At 52.6% G+C, this 23,274-nt stretch overlaps 1 protein-coding gene across 3 annotated transcripts in view; it reads right to left on the bottom strand.

Moving 5' to 3' along the window:
• Positions 1–275: 275 nt before the first annotated feature.
• Positions 276–23,274, bottom strand: part of MYO18B (myosin XVIIIB) — a 51,635-nt gene continuing 28,636 nt past the window's right edge. For 2 of the 3 annotated variants that reach the window (XM_085075688.1, XM_085075687.1), the window contains exons 34-43: positions 21,933–22,079; positions 18,798–18,911; positions 18,325–18,441; positions 17,579–17,662; positions 16,455–16,592; positions 16,070–16,255; positions 9,380–9,513; positions 8,361–8,522; positions 1,775–3,048; positions 276–957 (exon numbers count right to left, since the gene is read on the bottom strand). In XM_085075688.1, the coding sequence (XP_084931814.1) occupies positions 1,776–3,048; positions 8,361–8,522; positions 9,380–9,513; positions 16,070–16,255; positions 16,455–16,592; positions 17,579–17,662; positions 18,325–18,441; positions 18,798–18,911; positions 21,933–22,079 (2,355 nt within the window). In that variant the 3' untranslated portion in view covers positions 276–957; position 1,775. Of the gene's footprint in view, positions 997–1,774; positions 3,049–8,360; positions 8,523–9,379; positions 9,514–16,069; positions 16,256–16,454; positions 16,593–17,578; positions 17,663–18,324; positions 18,442–18,797; positions 18,912–21,932; positions 22,080–23,274 lie in introns of all 3 variants that reach the window. The other variant, XM_085075686.1, reaches the window with a different exon arrangement.

The following is a 23,274-nucleotide window of genomic DNA, read 5'->3' as shown; positions in this document are numbered from 1 at the left end:
GGGGGTCCCAGGAGGTTGTGCAAATTGGTGCAAGTTTCCCACTCAAGCAAATGGCTTGGAAATCCCTGATGGAAAGGACAGGTTTGTGCATGGAGCTGTATCTTTTTGCTCCAAACTTCTGATCAAGGAATAAGTTTGGATCTCTTCTAGGAAAGAAGGGTGAGGCTGAGAAAAGAGTATTTTGTGCATGTGGAAGGATGGGCTTGGCTCTGCACTGCACAGCTCCCAGGGACCTGCTCCCACTGTGGGGAAAGGAATAACAAGGGACCTGTGTGTCAAAGAAGCAAATATTTTATTGTGTAAAAACCAAGCAGACATTAAATAGAGCCCCCCCATTGCCCCCCCACCACGTGCCTTGCATGCCACTGGGATGTGCCCAGGTGTCCCCCACAGGCTGGAGCCATGGAAGCACACATGGATCCATCTTCAAATACCTGTGGAACTATAAAATCTTCAGAGCTATGCTGTTGCTGGGTGCCTCACTGAGACCCAAGAGCATCCTCGAAGCTCAGCAGTGATTTTTGAGCAGTGCAATGTGGGATGAGACAGCCGGGCTGCAGCTCTGGATTACAAAGGAGGGGTTTGGTGTTCCTCCAGCTCCTCTCAGCATGGCCTTTCCCCAGCCATGGCATGTCCTCAGCATCTGTGGCAGCCGCTGGGTTTTAATTAAAGCACCAACTCCCAAGTCAAACAACTGCAGGAGAACAGGAAAGTCCTTGTCCCCGCGGCTGGCCCTGAGCAAAGCTGCAGCGCTGGGGAATGGGGTGGGAGCATAAGGAAACCACAGTATGTCCAAGACCAAAAAAGTTTGTAGAACCATCCCATGACTTTTGTGGAGCCATCTACAGTCTCTGCTCACGTGAGGTGGATCTGCCAGGAGCAGGGAAGCCGTGTGCCCAACGTGGCTCCTCATCACTGCAGGTCAGGGCTGGCTGATGTGCTTGATCGAAACAAATCCTGCAGAAAGTGGGACGTTGCATTATGCAAATTTGCTTCCTGGAAAGAAATGTTTTATTAACACGCGCTCCCTTCGTGTGTTGGCTTAGTCAATTTGGTCACAGCTTGACATCCAATAAGTTACTCTAAAGGCAATGGTTTTACAAAATGTTTTTCTAATCTATTTTAAACACTTAATTACAGTTGTGGCGCATTCATTAGGGACTCTGCTTTCAAACCTGGATTGCAGCAATAAATCCTAATTCTCCAAGTGTCAGTTGCAATCCAGACATGGCACCCAAGTGGGTGTCAGAGGCTGGTGATGATTGGGGGAAGGATATCTGGGCCAGGCAGGAGCCCTGTCCTCCAGAGAGGGAACCCCCTGTGTCCAGCCCAAGCTGATTTCCAATCACCAAGGGAAACTTGGGCCCCTGAGGAGAGAGCACTTGAAGGTCTCGGGAGGATGTGTGCTGAGGTGGGAGCTGAGGGATGCTATTTTAGGAAACCCTAGTGAATTCTGAGCTGGTGCTGTGGACAGTTCTGGGGCTGTCCCTCCACCAGCAGTGTCCCCACTGACTCCCCATCACAGCTCTGAAAGTGCAAAGGTATGGAGGGCCCAGTCCCAGTGCCACACACCCCGAGGGACACTATGGCAGCCCTGGGATGCTCTGACATGCCAGGAGGAGCACTGGAACTCCTGCTGTCCTGGGTTACCCTGTCCCCACACACTCCCCAGCATCACCACAGGCACTGAGGACAGGCAGCAGCTCAGGGCCAGCAGCTCAGGGCCAGCATCCCAAACGTGTCCCCACAGCCACCAGCGGCTCAGCACAGTTACCTTAATCTTTGCCCAGGTATTTCTTCATGATGCTGCTGACATCATCCTCCTTCCCTTCGGCCTCGGCACGGCGGCTCATCGCGCTGCCCTGGCTGCTGCTTCTGCCGCTGGACCCCTCGCCGTCCCCTCTCGGGGGCTGCGGCCGGCGCTTGATGCTGTCGGCACTCCGCGAGGAGAGGTGGGAGCCAGAGGACGACGAGGAGTCAGAGAGCTCCCCAGGCTGTTCCCGGGGGTTCGGGCTGCACTTTGCCGCGCCCTTGGTCTCGGAGGGCTCCGGAGTGCCCGCAATGGCCTCATCCTCGAAGCGCACGGTGAGGGGCCGGTGGCCGTCCCTCCTGTCCCTGCGGGGTTTGGCCAGGCTGCTGGTGGAGCGGGACTTGCGGATGGCCGGCAGGAAATCGTCGAAGTCAACCTTGGTTCTCCTCTCGTAGTTGAGGGTGGGTATTCGCCAGCTGAAGGGGTCACTCCCCTTCCCCTCACCCAGCCCATCGCCCGACAGGGAGCTCAGAAATCCCTCCGGCTCCTTCCCCAGCTCCACATCCTCCAGCGACGGCTCCAGGCAGCTCCTCCAGGAGCTCAGCCGCGGCACACCCAACCCCTCCATCCCGGCAGCCGGGGAGCTCGGCCGGCGGCCGGAGCCGTCGAGGGCTGGCAGGAGGGAGTCGTAGGAGCCGAATTTCGCTGCTCTTTTCAGCGCCGGGGAGCGCGGGGGCTCCGGTGGCTCCGAGGCCATGCTCCGCAGGCTGGAGGAGCGGGTGAGGCTGGCGCCTGCTCCCTCCCCTTCCCCTGCCGGATCTCCCTCCAGCCTCCCCGGGGGCTCCTCGGCCGCCGGCACAGCCCTGCATCGCCGCAGGGCCGCGGCGCCGGTGGTGCGGTAAATGGGGAGCGGAGAGGTGTCCCCCAGCGCCGGCAGCCCCGGCTCCCGCTGCCGCCGCAGCTCCTCCACGTACTCGGAGAGAGCGGCCGAGCTGGGCACCGGCCCCGATGCCACCGATGCCACCGAGAGCCTCCTCCTGCTGGGCACCGGCGGCGACACCGCGCTGGGGAACCTCCCGTCCTGAGCCGGGGAGCTGCCCCGCCGCAGCACCGATGGGGAGGTCTCTCCTATCCTATCCGCGGGCTTTTTTGGGCTCTCCAGCTCCTCTTCTTCTGCCGGAGGTTTTCCATATCTTCTAGCCCCCAGCAGAGGACTGACTGTCCTCCCCGGATCCACAGCAGCACTCCGGGAGGACAGCGGCCGGCTCGGAGCAGGGTCCTTGGTGTCTCTGCTCACCCTGGACAACAGAAATTGGTGTGAGTTTAGACTGTGGGATTCCCAGTGACCTGGATGTCATTCAGCAAGGACAAGGCTGAGCAGAGAAAAGCTCAGCATTGGCATGGGAATCTCGGGATAAACTCACTGCTGCAGCCAGCAGTTGGGCAATGCCCAGGGATTTTATCTTAAAGAAGCCCAGGTCAGACAGGCTGGGTAATTCCCAATGCAGAGCGTGTGGTGTGACCGGCTTCAGCCCTGCCAAGCCAACACTTACCTCCAAATATCCTTTTTCTTGACAGATTACAGCAATATGTAGGATTTATTTTATTTCTGTCAAAGCCAAAGATTATTCACTAAAATTTTATGAAACCAGCTCGCAGCACACCCCCGACGCATCTCAATGTTATTGCTGGGCATGTTTCACCCAGGCTGCTGCTCAAACAGTTCTGAACTTCAGGAGCCCTGAAACACCTGGGCAGGGGATGCACAGAAAGGCGGGACAGCCATGTGGGACCTCATCCTGGACAAGGATTGGGGCAGGAACCACATGGGATCCACCTCTGCTCAGCCCTGAGGATCCACACTGCTAACGCCAAGCACCCAGCCTGTCCCTGTCTGATGGACAGAGGTGGGAAGGATTGCAGTCACCAGTAGGTTTGGGGTCACTGGTGTCACCAAGGCCTGATGGGACACTTTACAAGCCCTCCAAACACCTCCATTTGCTTGCTGGCAGTGTCCCCACTGCCAGGTACCACATCCCTGCTCAGCTGAGAGAACTCAGAACCGGCCTGACTGGGAATTCTGCGAGGATGTGAATTTGGGAAAGAAAGGTGGAGGGCAAAAAGAGGGAACAGAGCAGACCAAAGCAGCAAAACCCAAATAACAAACCCATCTCTGGGAGGGAGCAGGACTCAAGTTCTCAAGTTGTTCATGGCAGTAATGAAGCTTCTTGCCCTGGGAATGCTGCTGTTGCCATGGGAATGGGGTGGGAGCGGGGAATGCAGGCACCACGAGGGATGCTTGGACCAGGCTCTGCTGACCCGTGAAATAATTTACATGCCAAGATGGGGCTGAAGACAAACTCCAGAGCTGGGAAATGTGTGACTGCAGAAGGGAAGGGGCAATGGAGCAGCTCCAGCTTCCTGGACCCCACTGGCACAGCCTGGGCACAGACGTGTCCACAAGTCCTGGTACCCACCAGTCCTGGCATCCACCACCTTTCCCTGCTCATTAAACCAGCCTAAATCATTTGATTTTTCAATACAAAAGGAATTAACCAGAGATTTCATCTCCCTGAATCACTGCACCCTTCAGGGCCATCTCACGCCAACTCTGCCGAAGCACCGCAGCTGATTAATAGTTTAAGACATTTCAATAATGCTGGATTTTAGGATCCTAAATTGCATCTCATTTAAATAGCTGGTGTAATCCTTCGGTGAGAATTTGTACAGAAATTGCTCCATTCACTCTGCACGTTCCCAAATAACGTTGTAACCCGCGTGCTGCATGAATGGCTTTTATAAATTAAACACCGGCGTCAGTGTTTTTATTTGGATTTTAAGGCTGAGATAAAAGTGAGTGGAGAGGTGAGAACCACTAATGGGCTGTGAACGAGGACTGAACATGCTGTATTTATTGTTCAGTTCAGCATGACGGACAAGTATTGCTTTTATGAAAATCTTTGGAGTCTGCAGTGGAATGAAAGCTGCAAAGGTGGGATTGTCCCACCTTCCATGGCTGGCAAGAGCCACACAGCCCTGGAATCCTGGAATCCAATCCTCACACTCTCCATGCCCTGGTTTCCAGCAGAAGAGCCAAAGGCCAAGACTTCCCCATCCTTCCTTGTCTCTCCCAACAGCCCCCATTTTCTGCACTAATTAATCTACCAGAGGACAGGGTTAGATGAGATATTGGGAAGGAATTTTTACCTGGGAGGGTGGAGAGGCCCTGGCAGGGGTTGCCCAGGGCTGTGACTGCCACATCCCTGGAAGTGCCCAAGGCCAGGTTTGACAGGACTTGGAGCACCCTGGGCTAGTGGAAGGTGCCCCTGCCCATGGCAGGGGTGGCACTGGATGGTTTTGAAGGTTCCTTCCCACCCCAACCATTCCATGATTTGTTTCTTTGACTGTTCCCTTATGGCTATTCCCCAAAACCCTGCCCCAAAATCATGGCTAGCTTTCCTCATCCTCCTCACAAGGCAGGACACAAGAGCCAGTTGGTCACACCCCATCCTGCATCCTGCTCATCCCTAAATCCCTGGCAAATGGCTGATGCGCCAGCAAGAATTCCCAGAGCTCAGAATGACCACAGGCAGCCCCAAAGGAAGGTGAAGCTGCAGGAGGAATGACCATGAGCCTCCTCCAGCCCTGAGCAGAGCCCTGCTCCTCCATCATCCTCAGGGAAGATGATTTTCCCAGCAAAAGGCAAAAGCAGGGCCTGATGCTGAGCCCAGGAGGTGCCTGGAAGCCAACGGAGCTCTGCAATCTGCCATTCACACCAAAGCAAATGACATACAACAATAATTAGTGCAGATTACATAGCAATTAGCGTGATTACAATTATACTAGTTGAAATCATTTATACAATAAAATCCACACATGCTTTGCAACACACGACCAGGGCCGAAAGTGTGGCTGAGATGCTTTTCCTGAGAGCTCATAAATAAAGGCAAGACAGCTCCATTTCAGGGAGGGAAGAGACATTGGCCTCATTTCTGTCAGAAGAGGATTTTCTTGTCACACCGTCATCTACACAAGAGCTCCCGGTTTCCCACGTAATGATTTGCTTTTGACACAATCGTGGTTAAAAATAAACGTGTCGGATCCCCAGCAGCCTTGGGACCAGGGCTCCTGGTTTTGTGAGGGGAATTGCTGTCAGGGTGATCCCAGGGTGATGCCAGGGCTGGGGATGCCAAAATCCTGCGGGATGCAGGATGGAGAGGCAGATCCTTGGCTGTGGATCCACTCCCTAACTGCACCTCTGGATAAACCCCCATCAAGTCATGACCCTGACCTCCCTGGAAAGGGGCAAAATAAATACATAAAATTTTTAATTGGCTTCTTAATAAAAAAAAAATTACATTTATTCCAACCCTGCACTGTGGCATATTTATGGAGGCTTAGCTCTTCTGGCCAGCATTTTGTACAGGCATTTAAATAGCAGAGAATTAAAGGAAACGTTAATCAAAGCTCTCCCTCCTGTAAGCAGCCGGGTGATAAGAGCTCCTCGCTCTCTTCTGGCTCTTGGCAGCTGTTTGTTCAGCAAACACCCCAGATGTGGTGCTGAGCAGCCAACACGGGCAAGACTCGTTTTTCATTACTGGGTGCTTGTGCAAGACAAAGGAATCTTAATAAGGAAGAGCTCGTTTCCCTGATCTCATTTTTATTACCTCCAGTCTCGTCTCCTGTTTGTTTGCATTTCATCCCCTCCTCGCTCTATTTCCATCTTAGATGAGCTGCAGCCAGACGCAGCTCCCACACCAGCATTTGCAATTTGCCCCTTCACAAGCCCCAGGATGGAGGGTGATGGCCACCCTGTGGCCAGGCCTTGGGACAATTTGCATTTTTACAAGGGCCATGGGTAGGCAGCAAATTTCAGAATCCCAGAGGTTGGAAAAACCCTCCAAGATCATCGAGTTCAATTGTCACCAGCCCAGAGCACTGAGTGCCACCTCCAGCCACTCCTTGGACACCTCCAGGGATGGGATGCTTTTCCAAACCTCCCTGGACAGCTCCTTCCAATGCCTGACCACCCTTTCCATGAGGAAATTCCTCCTGATGTCCAATCTAAAAGCCTGCATATCTTTTACTATAAATCCAAGGTGTTTCAACTCAGAAATAAGGTATTAACCACAATGCCTGCTTTTCTGCCTTTCATTAATCATCAGAGCTGGGTCATTTGGACAAAAGTCTCCTCAGCAGCACTGAGGAAGGACCTTATTTATTGTGCAGGGTTCTAGTGAGCTCAGCCAACTGCCCTCAAGGCTCCAACCCCTCACTGGTCTGTGGAAGGTGTCCTTGCCCATGTCAGAGAATTGGAATAAGATGATCTTTAGGGTCTTTTCCAACCCAAATCATTCCAGGATTCTGTGATCTCCCCACAGGTCTCCGCCTTGCCTGAGTGCTCTTAAACTCTGCCTTGTACCTCCCCAGACTGCTCCAGCTCACCCAGGGTGTTTTCTGCCAGGGAACTGCTCTTCAGAACATCAGTTCTGACAACAGTGATTCTCCTGTACAAGGCAGGTGGAGACCGTGGGGACAGATCTCGCCAGAATCGGAGCAGGGAGATTAATACTAATATCTGCAGTGAAGCTGTGCTCCACAATCCTGACAAATTCCATCGCCTTGGAGCATCTACCTGCACACCTGAACAAGTGTACAGAGCAGCTGGGAGCTGCAGCGAGCTGTGCACAGTCTCCACCTGGCACCTGCCCTGGTTACAGGGAGAAAAAATGGAAAAAGAGTGATGTATGTCCTGAGACACCATGCCTGGGAAAGCAGCAGGGTGAGGAGGCCTCAGGTCACAGGGGCTGCAAGCAGGGGCACTGCCAGCCCTGCCCACCCTGAGTTTGGATGGTTGGCACCTTTTCCACCTTCCCTACAGTGGGATGATGCTCTCTGAAACCACTCCAGCCCCACTCTGCTCCCTGCCCCAGGACTCAAAGCTCCATCCCTGCTCCATCTCCGTCCTCCCCAAGGGGATCTGACGTCCTCCCCAGTCCCCACCACCTCCCTCCACAATGCAGCCCCAGATCCTGATTTATAGGGCTTTCCCAAACTCAATCCATGTGATTGCTTCACACATGAAACACAAAGAACCAGTTTCTCTGTGATCCAGAACTGGGGTTTTTCACCTGACTGGGGGGTCCCTCTGATGGGCACCAATTGAGGCTGGGCACCCACAGAGCCAAGCAGGGACATTTGGGCTGTCCAACTGCTCAGACCCCGCTCCAGCTCTCTCCCAGCCTGTCAGCATCACCATCAAAAATTAACATATTTGATATTAGAACAGCAGAAACGCATCCCTCTCCCTCAGCAGCGAGCAGCGAGCATATGGCATTCAAATCCTCAAATAGGCTGCCTTGCCTCTTTAAATTATCTCCAGAGAATACATCAAGGGATATTTCCCTGCTTGAAGCATGTTTTTGATGTAGTGACTTTCATCTGGTGTTTCACTGATCCTGGCATGGCAGTCACTGCCTTCCTCGATTTGATGTTTTGACCTTAAAACACCACAGGTCTCTGTTCTGCACTGCATCCTGAGGGACCCCAAAGGAAGCTCTCACATCTCAGCACCCCAAAACACACCCAGGATGGGCTGGGGGTCACTTACTTCAGGCTCTGGGTGCTGCGGTTGCCGACGGACAGTGCTGAGATGCTCCCGGCCATGCTGGTGCTCGCCAGGGATGTCCAGCCTGTGGAGGAACTCGGCCAGGACTTGACGCTCTCTGCGGGCTCCAGGCTGAGCACGGAGCCAACAGTGGAGCAGGCATCCCTGAGGGGACAGGAGGGACCTGTCAGCTCTGCAGGTGCAGCAGGAGGACACTGGAGAGGGGCCCTGGGTCACTGTGGTGGTGACAGAGGGCACAGAGTGGGGGTTCCTCACACCTCCACCAGCTGGTGGGCTTTGCTCTGGCTGGTTTGTGGCACCAGAAAACACCTTTCCAGGCAGTCCTTGTGCCATTGCTGCTGCCATTCACTATTTCATCAAGCTTTTCCAAGTGCCCTGTAGCCCTTGGGGGACAGGAAAACCCCACCCTGGCTGCAGTGACAGAGCTGCTGTGACTCTGGGTACCCCACTGGGTTTCTATCTCATCCTTCTCTGGTTTAATCACCACACAGAGAGAATGGTGACAAGCATACCTCTCTTTTTTTTTATTTTTTTTAAACTCATTTATCTGTTTTGTCTCCATTTGTCATGACGCCCCTTTAGCTGCCTGGCAGAGGGGAAAATTGAAGGGCTTTAGAAATAACACCTGAAAAACACACCGGGATTTTTTCCTCCTTTTTTTCCTAGTAAAACCCTCTACCCAACCACCCAGTTTCACTGGCTCCTCCAGCTCCTGGAGATAATCAAAGCAGGATTTTCACTCAGTGAACCCAGCACTGGAGCACCAACAAATTTCTGCCAGCGACCTGTGCTTCAAATTGGGCTATTCCCACCCTTTTTTCTCACTCTAAGCTGGGCCACACAGGATGATTTCAAGGGTGACATTTTTCACAAAACCTTCCATTAACACCAAATTTTTGGCTCATACACACAGGGAGGACATTAAACTACAGCCACCCTGGCATTGCCCACCATAGAGCAGCTGAGCCCCCCCAGCTTCCCCCAACCCCCCTGTCCCTCACCTGTCACCATCGCTGTCATCACTGTCACGCAGCCCCTCCAGGGCCACCTGCAGGTCTGCGATGCGGCGGATGGAGGTGCCCAGGTCAGCCTGCAGCACCTGCCTCACCTCTGCCAGCTCTGCCAGCTGCTGCTCCTGCACAGAGGACACCAGGTGACACCAGGTGACACCTAACGTGGCACCTGGACTGCCAGTGAGGTGACTGTTAAACCACCCGGCCCACCCCAGTGCTCCCAGTGCTGGTTATCTGCACCCTGTGAATATAAACTGCAGAATTCCAGCACCTTCCAGTGCTTGATGGGACTTCAAGAGAGCAGGAGAGGGATTTTGGATAAGGGCATGGAGTCACAGCATAAAGGGGAATGGCTGCCCACTGCCAGAGGGAAGGGTTGGATGGGATATTGGGAAGGAATTCTTCCCTGGGAGGGTGCTGAGGGGCTGGGATGAAATTCCCAGAGAATCTGTGGCTGCCCCATCTGTCCAAGGCCTGGCTGGACAGGACTTGGAGCAACCTGGGATAGTGGAAGGTGTCCCTGCCCATGGCAGGGGTGGAACTGAATGATCTTCAAGGTCCCTGAAACCCAAACCACACCAGGATTTACAATCTGACACAACCCACAAGCATCGCCAGCCTTGCACACCAAGAACACCAACAACACCAACTCAACCCTGCACCCCTCTCCATCACATTCCAAACCCTTCCAGCCAGGAAGGAACCCTTCCCGCTGTTCCTAAGCCACCACAGGGCAGAGAGGAGGGAGCAGCAGATCCGCAGTGATTGAAGCTGCCAGCCGTGAAATCGCCATGGCGGCAGTGACAAGGTGAGGGATGATCAGCGACAGGCCAAGGCACAGGAGCTGGCACACTGTCACAGTAAATAATGGCAGGCCTGGAATCACCGGGCACTCAGGCCCCAGGGGAAGAGCATCTCAGTTCATCAAAACATGCAGAGAAACAGCCCTGTTTGGGTCGCACGGTGTCACAGGAACGCGCTGGAATTGGTGAAAAGCTCAGTGCTGCTGAGAAGTTTTCTGAACCTTGGTGTTTCTGAGGCCTCTGCTTCCCTCCTGGCTCTTGCAGAAGGTGGAAAGGACTTGTTTCATCAAGGAAGTGTTTTATAAAGGAGCTCAGGTGCTCAGAGCAAGGCACAGGGTGAAACACCAACCTCTGAGAGGAGAAAAGAGCCCCAAGCTCTGAGTACCTACATGCCTGTGTTCAGCTCCTTGGGACTGCAGGAGCAGAAAGCACTGCCTGATAAAGAGCTGAGCCCTTCCACAGGCTGATAAAAACCTCCATTGACCCAGCTCCTTGGCTGCAGGATATGGCACCAATTAAATATAGCTCAGTGGCTGCATTTAATTCCACTCCTCTGTTCTGCTGTTATTAACAGGGATGGCACAGAGCAGCAGCTCCCCAGCAGCACCCCAACCCTGCTTCCTCTGGTCACGGACACAGAAATCCCCTGGGATGGCTGTGGCAGCAGCAAACAGAATGTCCTGGGGGCTGGACAGGTCCCCCTGACTTGTGGGGTCCCCCTGACCTTGCTGTCCCAAATCTCATCCACAGAGCCACCTCATGTTTTACTCCATACCCTACAACTGTCTCAAGGAAAGGAATAATTTTGCCAATATAATCCAATTTCAGATGGAAAAATGCTGTCTGCACAACACAAACTGACAAGGCCCATCCCAGCACCAAGCCCCTGGCACCCAGGGAGCTGTTGGACAACTTTGACACGTGTTGTTCCTATCTAAATGTAAATCCAAGAAGCATTTCCCTTTTCACACAGTTCCTGGGCTGAACACTGATATCCTCATGGTGGGATGAGCTGCTTTTTTTGGTTTCCTCTGAGCAGAAAAAGGGGAGAAATAAAGGGGAAAATATATCAGTTGAGAAAACTCATATTATTGGGCAAACTGAGGCATGGCTGGACTTGAAGGGCTGAAAGAAGCATCCTCTGCTGTTAAATCCCTCTTGGCACAGCATATCTGGCTGCTTCCAGCAAACCAGTCAGACATGCACAGCAGGACCAGCCTGACCAGCTCAGAACCTCTGGCTGATGTATCTTTTATCACCAATAAATAAAATATACGTCCTGCCTGGTTCTGAGTACATTTCCAAACCGGATTCTCCCATTCACACTGAGAGAGAGATCACCCCGGAGCACAGGACTGGGTCTGCTGGTGGGTCAGAAATCAAGATTTTAGAAGGCTGAGGTTGATCCCTGCTGACAGGGAGCCTGGATTAAATGTTTCCCCGAGACAAGGGGACAGGGGCTCACTCAGTGGTGGCTGGAACAGCAAACCCACAGGGAGCTGCTGCTGCTGCTGCTGCTGCTCACAGCCAAAATCCTGCCCTCACTCAGGGGTGGGTTCTGCACATCTCTTATGGAATGGGATTTCTAAACATTCTTTCCCTTAAGAGGGTGTTCTTCCAACTCGTTTTGCCTCAGAAGCATTTGAAGAGAAGTTAAAAGGAGATGAAGAAAAGCAGTGAGATGATCTGTGGGACTCCAAGGGACACCCAGGCTGGCACTGCGGAGCATCCAGCACCACGTCCTTGTCACCACCTCGTATTTCTGTTTGTGCTTCTGCTGTGACAACACACCCTCTTCTCGCTCCCATCCACCTCAAGTGAAGTGTAATCTAATTAGCCCAATCTGGATCGCTTTTCTCCGCGTAACTTAGCGCGCACCTGCGGAATTCATCCGTCATTATTATTTTTAATTAAGCCGTTAGCTCGCGGGGCTCTCAGGAAGTTTGAAGTGACCAAATTTGCGCAGTGGAAGGCTGGAGCGAGATGGGGCGAGCGCCGTGTAATTGGTGTGTGAGCAGCCACCGGTGCTGATGGATTCCTGAGGAATTTACTCCTTTCATGGCAAAGCAGAATCAAAACAGCCCTAATTAGCGAGTACACAGCCGAGCTTTCACTCCTGGCTTCTCCATCACCCAGCCTCACCTCTAAGGACTGGCTGCCTTTGATGATAATTGTCGTTACACTTCCTCAAAAACATTCGCTTCTGAAGGGATGAGCAGCTGGAAAGACCCAGGAGCAGGCGGGGATGGGGACAAGAGCTGTGGAAACATCAGAGGGTTTGCTGGGACCCTGCTGGGAGCTGAGTGTTTGCCTGGGTGGGAGCGTGGCATTCCCGGCTGGAGGCACAAACAGCTCCCACTTCGCTTCTCAAGTTCACTGGGAGGGCCAAAAAACAAAACCCCAAAAAGCTTTAAAGTTTGCAAATGAGCAAAAACCTCTAATCCCAGAGTTCAGGCTGTGTTGTGTTACACAACGTGGCCATAGAGGGGCTGGGGCACAAAGATCTGCCAGCAAAAAAACAGGGGAAAAAAGGTTATTTACACCGAGGCTCTCACAAGAAAAACTTGTGAAGAATCTCTTCACACCTGTACTTCAGTTTGCTGTAAAATTAGTTAATTATTACGCTGATGAGTTTCATCGCTTCATTAAAGAAAGCTGAATTTAGGATAGCACCCATGGTGTGTTCAGGGTGGGTCAAAAGAGCTGTGCTGAGTACAGAGGGGCAGGAGGAGACCTAGCAAGTCCCTGAATTGTGCATCAGCCAGCCAGGGCTTCATCCCAGCAGGATCAGCCCCTGCTTTTCCCTGAGAATTCCATGAAGGAAGCACACGGCTCTCCAGGAAGGAGGGACCCAAGGGGCTCCTGCCCATAGCTGGACCCCATTCCAGAGTTCTTATCCCAGAGTTCCATCACAGAACCTCAACCAGAAGCTTGATTTCTCCCATGAAATCCAAGCTGTCCAGGCAGTTCAGCCAGCAGCAGTATCATCCTTCTCTAAGTGCAGCCTCAGGAGGGAAATCCCAGATGGTGCCTTGTCCATGACAGCCACTCATCATCCCACATCCCTGCCTGCTCCCAGCACTTCTCCAGCCTTCCCAGACTCTGTTCCCTCTTTTCCAGCCCCTGTTCCCTCCTTCCCTGCACTGCAGCCTCACCAGGGGACAGGTGTAGGGGACAAGCACGAACATAAGTGCACACAGGATGAACACAGAGAGCAGAGCTCGGTTTGAAGCTCTCCAGGATTAATTCCAAGCTGGAAATCCATCCCTCACTCCTCACCATGACTCGGAGTCTGCCATAGCCTGAGGACACCAGGGTCTGGCCTGTGGAGCTCTGGGTGTCAGCACAGCAGCTGAGAAACAAGGAGCTGCTGCAGGCTGGGATCCAGATTTTGTTGGAAGAAGAGCTCCAGCTCCAAGGAGGAAACCCAGGATGTGCAGCCAGAGCAAAGAGAGACCAGCAAGGCCAAGTCCTGCCCCCACCATTACCAAACATGCTTGGAAAGTGTTCAAAACCCATCCTTCTTACAAAATTCATAAGGCAGAGCCATCTGCCTGGCAGCCAGCTCTCCCATCCCTGCTCCTCACTGGATATTCCCTGCTGAATGGCACAAGGTTGCCTCCCAACTGCCCTAAACCAGGTGGAAAATGAGGAAAGTATGGAAAGAGCTGCCCTGAGCCTGGCTGGGGATGGTGGCATGGGATTTTCCAGTGCCTCCACCACTGATAAGTATGAGTTGTGAGAACAAAATGCCTTCTATTTTGTATATTGCATATATCTGCCATATATATCTACATATACAGGCAGCACCTCTGAAACAAGACAGGATTTCTAACCCAGCCTGTGAAAGAAATTTGTCCCTTCAACATCCCACCTTAAACCTCGACAGTGTGTAGCAAGTCCACAACCTCACCACCATGTATTTAAATAAATTAAAAAAAAAAAATTGTTAGGAGCAGAGCATGACTTAAGTAATGTCAAGTGAATAATTCACGCTGGATTTATAATTGATGGGGGATTTAGCAGGAGCAGAGCCATAAGTGGCTTTCCATTAACTATTGATGTTCCCCACCAGGCTCCCACAAGCTCAGCCAGGCTCCTCGATCACAGCTCTGCCCCATGGTTTATTTAATACTCTTAAGAGGACACGAAGTCTGGGGGATGCCTCTGCTCCCAGGAATGGCACAGCAGTCCCTGGCTGTGGCTGTGCACATGGAGCCATTCCCATGGAGCAACCACCATGGAGAAGCTGGGATGGGGAGGTGTGTCTGGGGGAGCCCATTGGCTCCTTCCTCCTGCAGATGCCAGAAAACCCCAAATATCTGAGTGTCTGGATAACCCCAGACCCCTCAGTTCCGCCTTGCAAGTTCAGCTGTTTATGGGGGTTTGTGTCTTATTTGAGTGAAGTGACTCTAAAATCCCTTTCAGGCCTCTTTGCACACTTTCCTTGGGAGATCACAAGATTGCCAAGAAGTCCCTGTATTTCCTTCACCCATCGCTCACAGCCCTGTATGAAACATTCAAAAAGCTTCTAAAAACAAAAGCACAACCCCAAAAACACAGTGAAAAGAAATACCCCAACAGCCAGAGCATCCATGTTCAAAACACTACCCTTCTAGCAGAGCTGGAACAAACACCCAATATCATCACAGCAACCACAGCCATGGCTCCCTCAATCCCACAGCAAAAGCAGCAGGATCAGGGAGCCCTACAAGCCCACAGCACCTCTCACTCCACCATCTCACAGCTCTGCAGAGCATCAGAGGCTGTGCTCCGACCTCATTCCATGCCCAGGGGAGGCTGTCCTGGCAGCCTGAGCACGCTGGGCTCAGCCTGGCAGAGCAAGGACAAAGCCTGACAATGGTGCAGGCAGAGGATGGGGAATCATTCACACCATTCCCCTCGGGAAGGCTGGCAGCCTCGGGGCAGAACAAATGCTGAGATCTCCTTGATTGCTAAATAAAAGATTATTGATAAAATAACTGCTCCTAATTCAGCCCTGCTGCCAGCAGAACTGCAATATCTTTCAATTACCACTCAGGAGCGAGGCTTTCCCTCGGATTACTGGAAGAAACAGCACTGGGAAAGGGCTGGAAAGTGAAGGTGAATCTATTTTTGCTGCTCTTCAAACCCAGCTGGGGCTCTGCTCGCTGGTTTAGCGAGTTTAGCTGCTGGTTGGCACCATCTGAGCTGCAGCCATGGGGGTGGTTTGGCAAAGCTAGGAGCTCCAGGAGGATCCAGTGCTTGGGCTGAGCCCTGGCACACCCAGCCCTGGCACACCCAGCCCTGTGACCAGCAGGCACCACTCAGGGGCTGCTGCAGGACCAGGGCATTTCCCACCCACTGTGGCTCTGCCCAAAATGAGGAGAACCAGCATGAGGAGCTGCAGGAGAGACCTGAGGTTGGAATCATAGACTCATCTAGGATGGAAATACCTCTAAGATCATCCAGTCCAACTGTTACCCCAGCACTGCCAAACCCACCATGTCCCCAGGAGCCACATCCACGTGTGAACTGCATTTCTATGAGCGGAGCAGGCAAAGCCACCTCCTTCCCACAAAAAAAAACGTGGAGCTGAGGGATTGCTGAGGTTCCCAGCCCAGCCATGGAGAAAGGGAACATGAGGGTCCCCAAGGACAGCTTTGGTTCGATGGCTTGGGGCTGCAGAGGAATACAAAGCAATTCCAGGAGCAATCCAGGACCCAGACAGTACCTACATATGGATCAGCTCCATCCCCAGACCCACAACACACAGAAAATGACTTTTTGGTGCCCTCAGACCAACCCATGGGTTATGAGAGGTCACCTCCAGCTGCACCAAACCCCCCACAGGTGGCCACAGGACCACCCAAACCCCAGGAGCAGCACCCCTCACCAGCTCCATGTGCCGGCGGCTGGACTCCAGCTCCCTCTGCACCAGCTCGTCCATGTCAGCCTTCATCTCCTCCATCCTCCTCTGGTAGTACCTGGTGTTCTCCCTCTCCCGTGCCTCCGACTCGGCCGCCTTCTCCAGCTCCTCTCCCATCTGGATGATGCTGTCTCTCAGGCGCAGCACCAGCACCTGGGGTGTGAGGGGAAGGTGTTAGGAAGCTCTCTATGAGCACCAAGCCGTGTTGGCTGTCAAAAATCCCTATGGAGAGGTAACAGCAGCGCCACGAACCATCTGGGCTGCCTCAGCCCCCAGCTGTCCCTCCCAGCCATCCCCAGGTGTTCCTGTCCCCATGGCAGAGGTGGTGACACCAGGGGTGAGGTGGAGGTACCTCGAAGCGCTTCATCTGCACAGCTTGGAAGTCCAGCTGGCTCTCCAGGTCACGGATCCGAGCTTCCTGCCGGCTGACGATGGAGCGCTCGGCCGGACATTGCTCCAGCTGGGCCGCCCTGGCCTGAGCAGCCTGCAGCTGGGAGAGCAGGGGCTGTGTGAGCATCCCTCTGCCCTGATCCCACAAACACCCCCAGCCCTGATCCCAAAAACAGCCCTGGCCCCACAAACACCCCCAGCCCCAATCCCACAACCATGCCCAGCCCCAATCCCACAAGCACCCCCAGCACCAATCTCAAAAACATCCCCCACCCCAATCCCACAAACACCCCCAGCCCCTCTGCTGAGCCCCTCGAATGCATTGCCCTCTCCTTGCCCCTGAGGTGATGGGCCAAGCGTTGCCTTCACTTCCCAAAGGTTTCCCTGCTGTCAAAGCCACACAAATTTAAATGCCAGGCCTATGAATTCCGTGTGGCTTTCCGAATTCACAGGCCTGACACCAGATTTGTGTGGCTTTGAATGGAGAACCTGCTGGCAAGGGACACGTGGCCAGGGCTCTTTTGCTTTTCTCTCCTCACAGATTCTTTGAGGACAGCAGGTGTAAAAATTCACAGCCTTTGTGGAAAGCTGCCTGGACCAAGCTGTTTCCTCGGTTCTTACACCAAGATCTCCGGAGGAAACTGCCCTTTTAGTGATCCCTGTACAGCTCGGGTTCAGATTTTGAATTTGACCTAGAACTAGGGGAATTTGTCTCCCTTTATCTGCCCTATCTCCAAAGCACCACCCACTCTGCCTGGAAGGGAGCGAGTCCTGCTTCTGATTCCTGGGCAGCTTAGCCACGCTCCAATAAAGCACTTAACTTAATGGGATTACTCATGTGTGCAAAATTAAATCCATCACTCCAGGAGGGCTGGCACAGCCACAGAGGCAAGGGGGTGCAGCCCCCACCCCAGGGTAGCCCTGGGGTCATCCCATCCCAACCATGGCAGTTCAGCAGGGGAGGAGGAAGAAGCTGTAAATCCCAAAAACTCTGCCAGGAAAAGCTTTCTCCAGCCCAAAGAGCTCCCACTCCTCAGCAGAGGTGCCACAGGCTGGGTAGGAATTACCTTCTCCTGCAGGAATTACCTTCTCCTGCAGGCTCTGCTTTTCTTTCTTCACATCCTCCACCTGCGTCTGCAGCTCCCGGATCTGAGCGATGTCTGTGGCTGACTGAGGAAGAAGAAATTTGGGAGTGGGAGCAGCAGGATCAGAGCCAAGGGCTCGGAGCAGAGGGATGGTTCCTGCCTGCACCTCCTGCCACTGAGACACTGAGCTGCTTCTGGACTGCCCTGGTGGGGTTTAATCCTCCCAACTCAGTGCAGCTTCCCTAATTTTTGAAACAATTTGTGGATCAGGACAGAAATCATGTTGTCATCTCTGTCCTCAGGACCCTTTCAGATCCATAACAGCACTGCAAGGGGCACCAGACTGTGAATTGTCAGTCTGGCCAGCCTGCCTGCCCCTCTCCCATGGGAGATTTTGGTCCCTCAGCTCCCAGTACAATCCTTTGGGAGAGCCTGACATAGTTTGGATGTGGCACTGAAAGCCTCAGGGCTGTCTGGCAGCACTTTTTATCCTCTGCATGAGAAAACGGTGGAAGAAAAAATGAAAAAAGGACCCAGGAAGGTAGCTGTATGAATCTCCAAGTATTGAAATGAAAGGCAAAACACCTCTTGAAAGAAGACTCAAAAGTACAGGTGAGAGGAGCCGGAGCCATGAGCCTTCCCTTCCTCATCACAGCATCTGTGTCCTGCTGTCCCCACCCTGCTGGGCACCCCCAACCTGTTCTGTGCCAGCCTGCAGGGCTTTCTGAGAGCTGTCCCAGCTCCTACCTGGGCGATCAGAGCCTTGTGCTTTTCCATGAGCTCGTTCAGGTCTTCCTGGTCCTCGTCGATGCGTTTCAGCAGGTCAGCTCTCTCGTGCTGCAGCTGGAACAGCTGCTCGTCCACCTGCAGGAAGGTCCACAGCACCACTGATTCCTGCATCCCACAGGGAACCCACCAAACCCCCCAGATTATGTCTCCAACCCACAGGAGAGGCAGAGCAGGACTGTGGGTTGCTGCTCCCTTGTAGGAATTTTATCCACCCCAAACAGTCGGGGTGATTTAGTGAATATCCTTGGACAGTGAGTAAATACTTTTGGATGTTTTGTAAATACACTCCGTGGTGTAGTAAACACTCCGAGGTGGTTTATTAAACACCCTGGTAGAGGCTGATTTAGCAAAGCAGCTGCTGATTGCTGCCAAACCCATGGAGATGGGGCTGTGCCCTCCAACCTCTCCTGGCCACATCTCCAGGAACCCACCAGGGTCTTGTTCCTGCTGAGGGTCTCCATCTCCGTGTGCAGATTCTCCAGCTCCTGGGCCAGTGTCTGCTGGGATTTCTGGGCCTCTGCACACTTTGCTTCACTCTCTTCCAACTGGGAAAAAAATTGCAGAGGAACATCATTAAAGGAGCAGAAACCACGTGCTGGTGGCTCTGTCCCCATGCCACACAGCCACGTTTATTTCCACTTCCACAGAGCACTTTTTCCTGCTAAGGAACACAGAATTTCGACCATTTATAGCTGTGCTGCTGCTCAGCCTGTCTGTTTCTGGTTTACAGGGCAAGCAAAGCTTCCTTGGCAGCTCCCAGCACAGATCCCAACATCACTGACTGCCCTGGTGAGTGCAGTGCCTGGATGGCACATCCTCCCTCTTCCTCGGTGAGGCAGAGCCGGGATCATTAATTTGCAAAATTATGTGAATTACATGTAATTCCTGATTAGAGCAATTCATGATTCGGGGGTTTGCAAATGGGCTTTTCACGTGGCGTAAATTGCATTTGCAAATACACGCGGAAGATCCCATTTACAAGCGCTAATTCGCTCTCAGGTTTTACAGCTCAGCCATTAAGATCGCAGCGATCTTCAATGGGCTGCAAACATCTGGAAGCTGCGGCATCATCCCAAAAACTCCCTCCTGCCCGGGCGGAGGAGTTGTCGTGGGTTGTACCTGAACATCCAGTTCCTTCCCCTGCTCGCTGGGGTTTCTTTCTTTTTCTTTATGGAAAAGAAAACTAAACCCCTCCGTTCACTGCTCATTTCCTGTGCCACTCCTGGTTTCCCTGTGGAGTTCCCCGGAGCAATAGAAAGCTCTGCACACCATGGCGAGAGTTTGAGAATTTTAGGGATTTTAGGCTGTTTTCTCAGGGTTTACTTATTTTTTTTATCTCTCTCCCTCAAAAAAAAAAAAAAAAAAAAGAAAAAAGAAATAATGGAATATTATAATTGGAGAAATCCTCGGCTCATTTCCCTCCACTGTTTGGAGAGATTGAGACCTTTGAGTAGAGAAGGAAGAACTTTGTTTTGCTGGAATGAGTTGAAGATGCCACTCATGCATTTATGGCTGAGGACTTTCCCACCTACCCAGCTGCTCCAGAAAGAGCTGAATCCTCAACCAGCCCTCGGATTGGCCTCTCCCCTGCCACAATTCCCACCAAACTCCTGGTAGTTCATTGGGACAGAAAAGCATCTCCAGGACCTCTCATTAAACATCAGCTTCCAATTCACTTTGTGTAATGGAATTTTCCCACTTGGGAAGAATAAATTGAAATTCCCCCCCCCCAAAAAATGCATAATGTATGAACTGTGGAAAAACATTAGTTTGCTGTGAACACCATCTGTTAAATACCTGCATAAAATGGATGCCTCAGCCTTATTAAGAAACAATGCTGCACTTCCAGCCATATGGATTTTGATTAACGGAAATGTAGCATTTTAGAGAAGTTTTTCTTCTGGTGCAGGTCCGTGGGTTGCTGGTAGGATGCATTGGCTTTTGAGAATGTCGTCATGAATGCCATTAGAAATCGTTGCAGTTTAAAGGACGGAAAAAATCATGTGGCATTTTAAGCACATGCAGAGTCTCAGTGTTGGTGGGCACAGCAAAATTTAAAAAAAAAAATTCCCAAAATTCAGGATGTTTGCTCCTCTCCAAACATGAGGCAGCTGAGCACAGGCTGTGGAGTGAGGGAGCCAAGGAGGGACTGAATGGCGCCACAGGGAGAGAGAGTGACCTCCTGCCTTGCTGTGGGGACTGGGCTGTGCAGGGAGAAAGAATCCCAGAATTTCAGAGCCATTCAAGTTGGGAAAGACCTCCAAGGTCATTAAGTCCAATCTGTGCCTGATCCCCACCTTGTCACCAGCCCAGAGTGCCACCTCCATGGATTGAGACTCCAAACCTCCCTGAGCAGCTCCTTCCAATGCCTGACCACCCTTTCCATGAGGAAATGATGCTGATATCCAACCTGACCCTCCCCTGGCACAGCTTGAGGCCATTTCCTCTCATCCTCTCCCTGTTCCTGGGAGAAGAATCCAACCCCACCTGGCTGCCCCTCCTGTCAGGAGCTGTGCAGAGCCAGAAGGTTCCCCTAAGCCTCTTTTTCTCCAGGCTGAGCCCCACCAGATCCCTCAGCCATTCCTCCTATGACTTTACTCTCTAGGGTAAAGCTTTCCCCAGCTCTGTTCTCCAAACAAACTGGGCATTATTCCCCAGTAAGATGAGACTGGACACCACAGGATGGGCAGAGGGAGCACCCTAGCATTGCAAGAGCACCAGGGGCTGGGGAAAAGCAGGGACAGTGCAACCTCTGCAGCCCCAAAGTGGGATTTTGGAAATATGGAGGGATTAATGAAATGGCAGCACTACAGCACTGAGTCAATATTATAAAAGAGAAAACACATGAGTGCAAAAAAAGGCCATTCCCACTGCCTGTCCCAGCCATGGCCATCCCCTGGACATCCCAATGGACACGGGAATGGGCACAGCCACACCACTGGCTCCATCAGGCCCACCTCACCTTCCCTTTGCCCCTCAGCACAGGCTGGGAACAGCTGCTGCTCACAGCTGTTATTTATGCAGAACGACCCTCCCAATTACATTTGGATGTTGCTGGAATCGCTCGTGCTTCCCCATTCGTTCATTTCCAGGGGAAATGTACAGTGCAGATTAATTCCTGAGTGGTTTCAGAGGACCAGCATCGTTAGCTGGCACTGTGGGATACCTGGCCCACTCGTGGCACTCCTGTCCCATGGCAGGGCACCCAGAGGTCACCCTGAGGCCGAGGTTGTCCCCAGCCTGGTGGCACAAGCCGGCACAGAGCTGCAGCAGCTCCCCAGGTCACTCAGCCCCGCCGATCCGGCAAATCCCCCAGAACGCTCTCCCGCTTCCAGCATCCCTATGGAACGCCGCCCCAGCCCGGCCGAACGAGACACAGAGAAATGCACCGAACGGCAGGTAATTAACGGGAAAAAAGGGGAAAAACCACTCCACCACCGTTGGCTTAATCACAGAGAAATGCTCCTTACAAAGACGCGCCCGCCTGGGTGTCAGTGCTCAGCCCAACCGGGAGAGCTGGAAATGTTCCCTGCAGCTTCCCCGCTCCTCCACAGGTCCCTCCCTACCTGTTTGCGCAGGTTCTTCAGCTCCTGGCCGCTGGCTCCGGGCTCTGCTGGGGCCGCCAGGAGCAGCTGCACATCGGCCAGGAGGGCTCGGGTCCTCCGCAGGTCCCGCCGCAGCCGCTTCTCCACGTCGAAGTCGCGGTGGCCGATCTGGAGAGGGGACAGGGGGAGGCTGAGCCTTCCCACCCACCCCAAGGAGCTCCCCGCACAATTTAGGGATGTTTTGGTGATGCTGTGACCCCCCAGGCTGTGACCAATGCAAGGCGATATTTAATAACAATGAGTAAATATTGCCTTTTTCACAGAATCACGGAATCATTCAGGTCGCAAACGATCTCCAAGGTCATCGAGTTCAGGCTTTGATCACCACCTTGTCATCTACAGCACTGCACTCAGTGCCACGTCCAGCTTTTCCTTGAATACCTCCAGGGTGCTCCAGATTTTTCCCCACCAAAGGGAAAAATGTTCCCACCTCTGCTCTCCATCAGCCACATCCTCCCCACTGGCCACCCCTGTGGCCAGAGGGACAGCCTGGCCACACAACTGCAAGGAGCACCTTAAAAAAATCCACCCTCCATGCTCCCCCCTGGAGAGAGGGAGAGCAACCATGGTTACAGGGATAAAGGAATTAGAAAGCCACCAAATAAACAGGGACGTGGTTGCAGTGCTTGCTTTCAGCGTAATTGAGGTATAAGAACATTTTCCATTTAGGTGGTTTTCCACAGCTCTCATTTCAACCCCCTCGCTTCTCCTATTTTCTGTTCACTGGCTAAAATCATGTGTGGATTTGACCTCGTAGCCTGGTTTAGAGCTGGCTGGAATTTGCTGGAACCAGAAATCATTGGCATCTCCATTTCCTTAATTAGTTTTCTGGGTTGGCTGGTTTTTTTTCCCTTTTTTAATGAACTGTCCTCTGCAAACCAGAGGGTGTTTGCAGCACCACCATCTCTCCTGCCATCCCATCAGGTGGATCCTGCTCACATCATTTTCCTGTCACTCAGCTTCTGTCCATGACAGGGACTGTGGTGGAGGGAAAAATGGGCTTTTCCTCATGAGCCCCCCAAGCTCCTGCTGCCTCCTCATCCATCTCAGCTCTCCTTCACCAAACAAGCAGGACATGTAATAATCCCCTGCTTTGATACAGCACAACTTCCTGTGACAGTTCCCAAAACATTTTTTAAGCCAGGAGCAGGAGGGTTATTACAGAAAAGCCTCATCAGAAAATTTTGTGTCTACTTGAAATATGCTCCCCATTCCCCATTCCAGCACTGGTGAAATTGTGAAATTGTGAAATCCAGCTTGTGCCAATGGCCAGAGGACACAGTGCTTCATTTCCATGCCAGGG

This window comes from Lichenostomus cassidix, chromosome 15 (genome assembly GCF_008360975.1).
Source record: "Lichenostomus cassidix isolate B80296 chromosome 15, HeHo_3.0, whole genome shotgun sequence".
Taxonomy (NCBI): domain Eukaryota; kingdom Metazoa; phylum Chordata; class Aves; order Passeriformes; family Meliphagidae; genus Lichenostomus; species Lichenostomus cassidix.
Note: the sequence above shows the minus strand (reverse complement) of the source record. Positions and strands in the feature narration are given on the sequence as shown.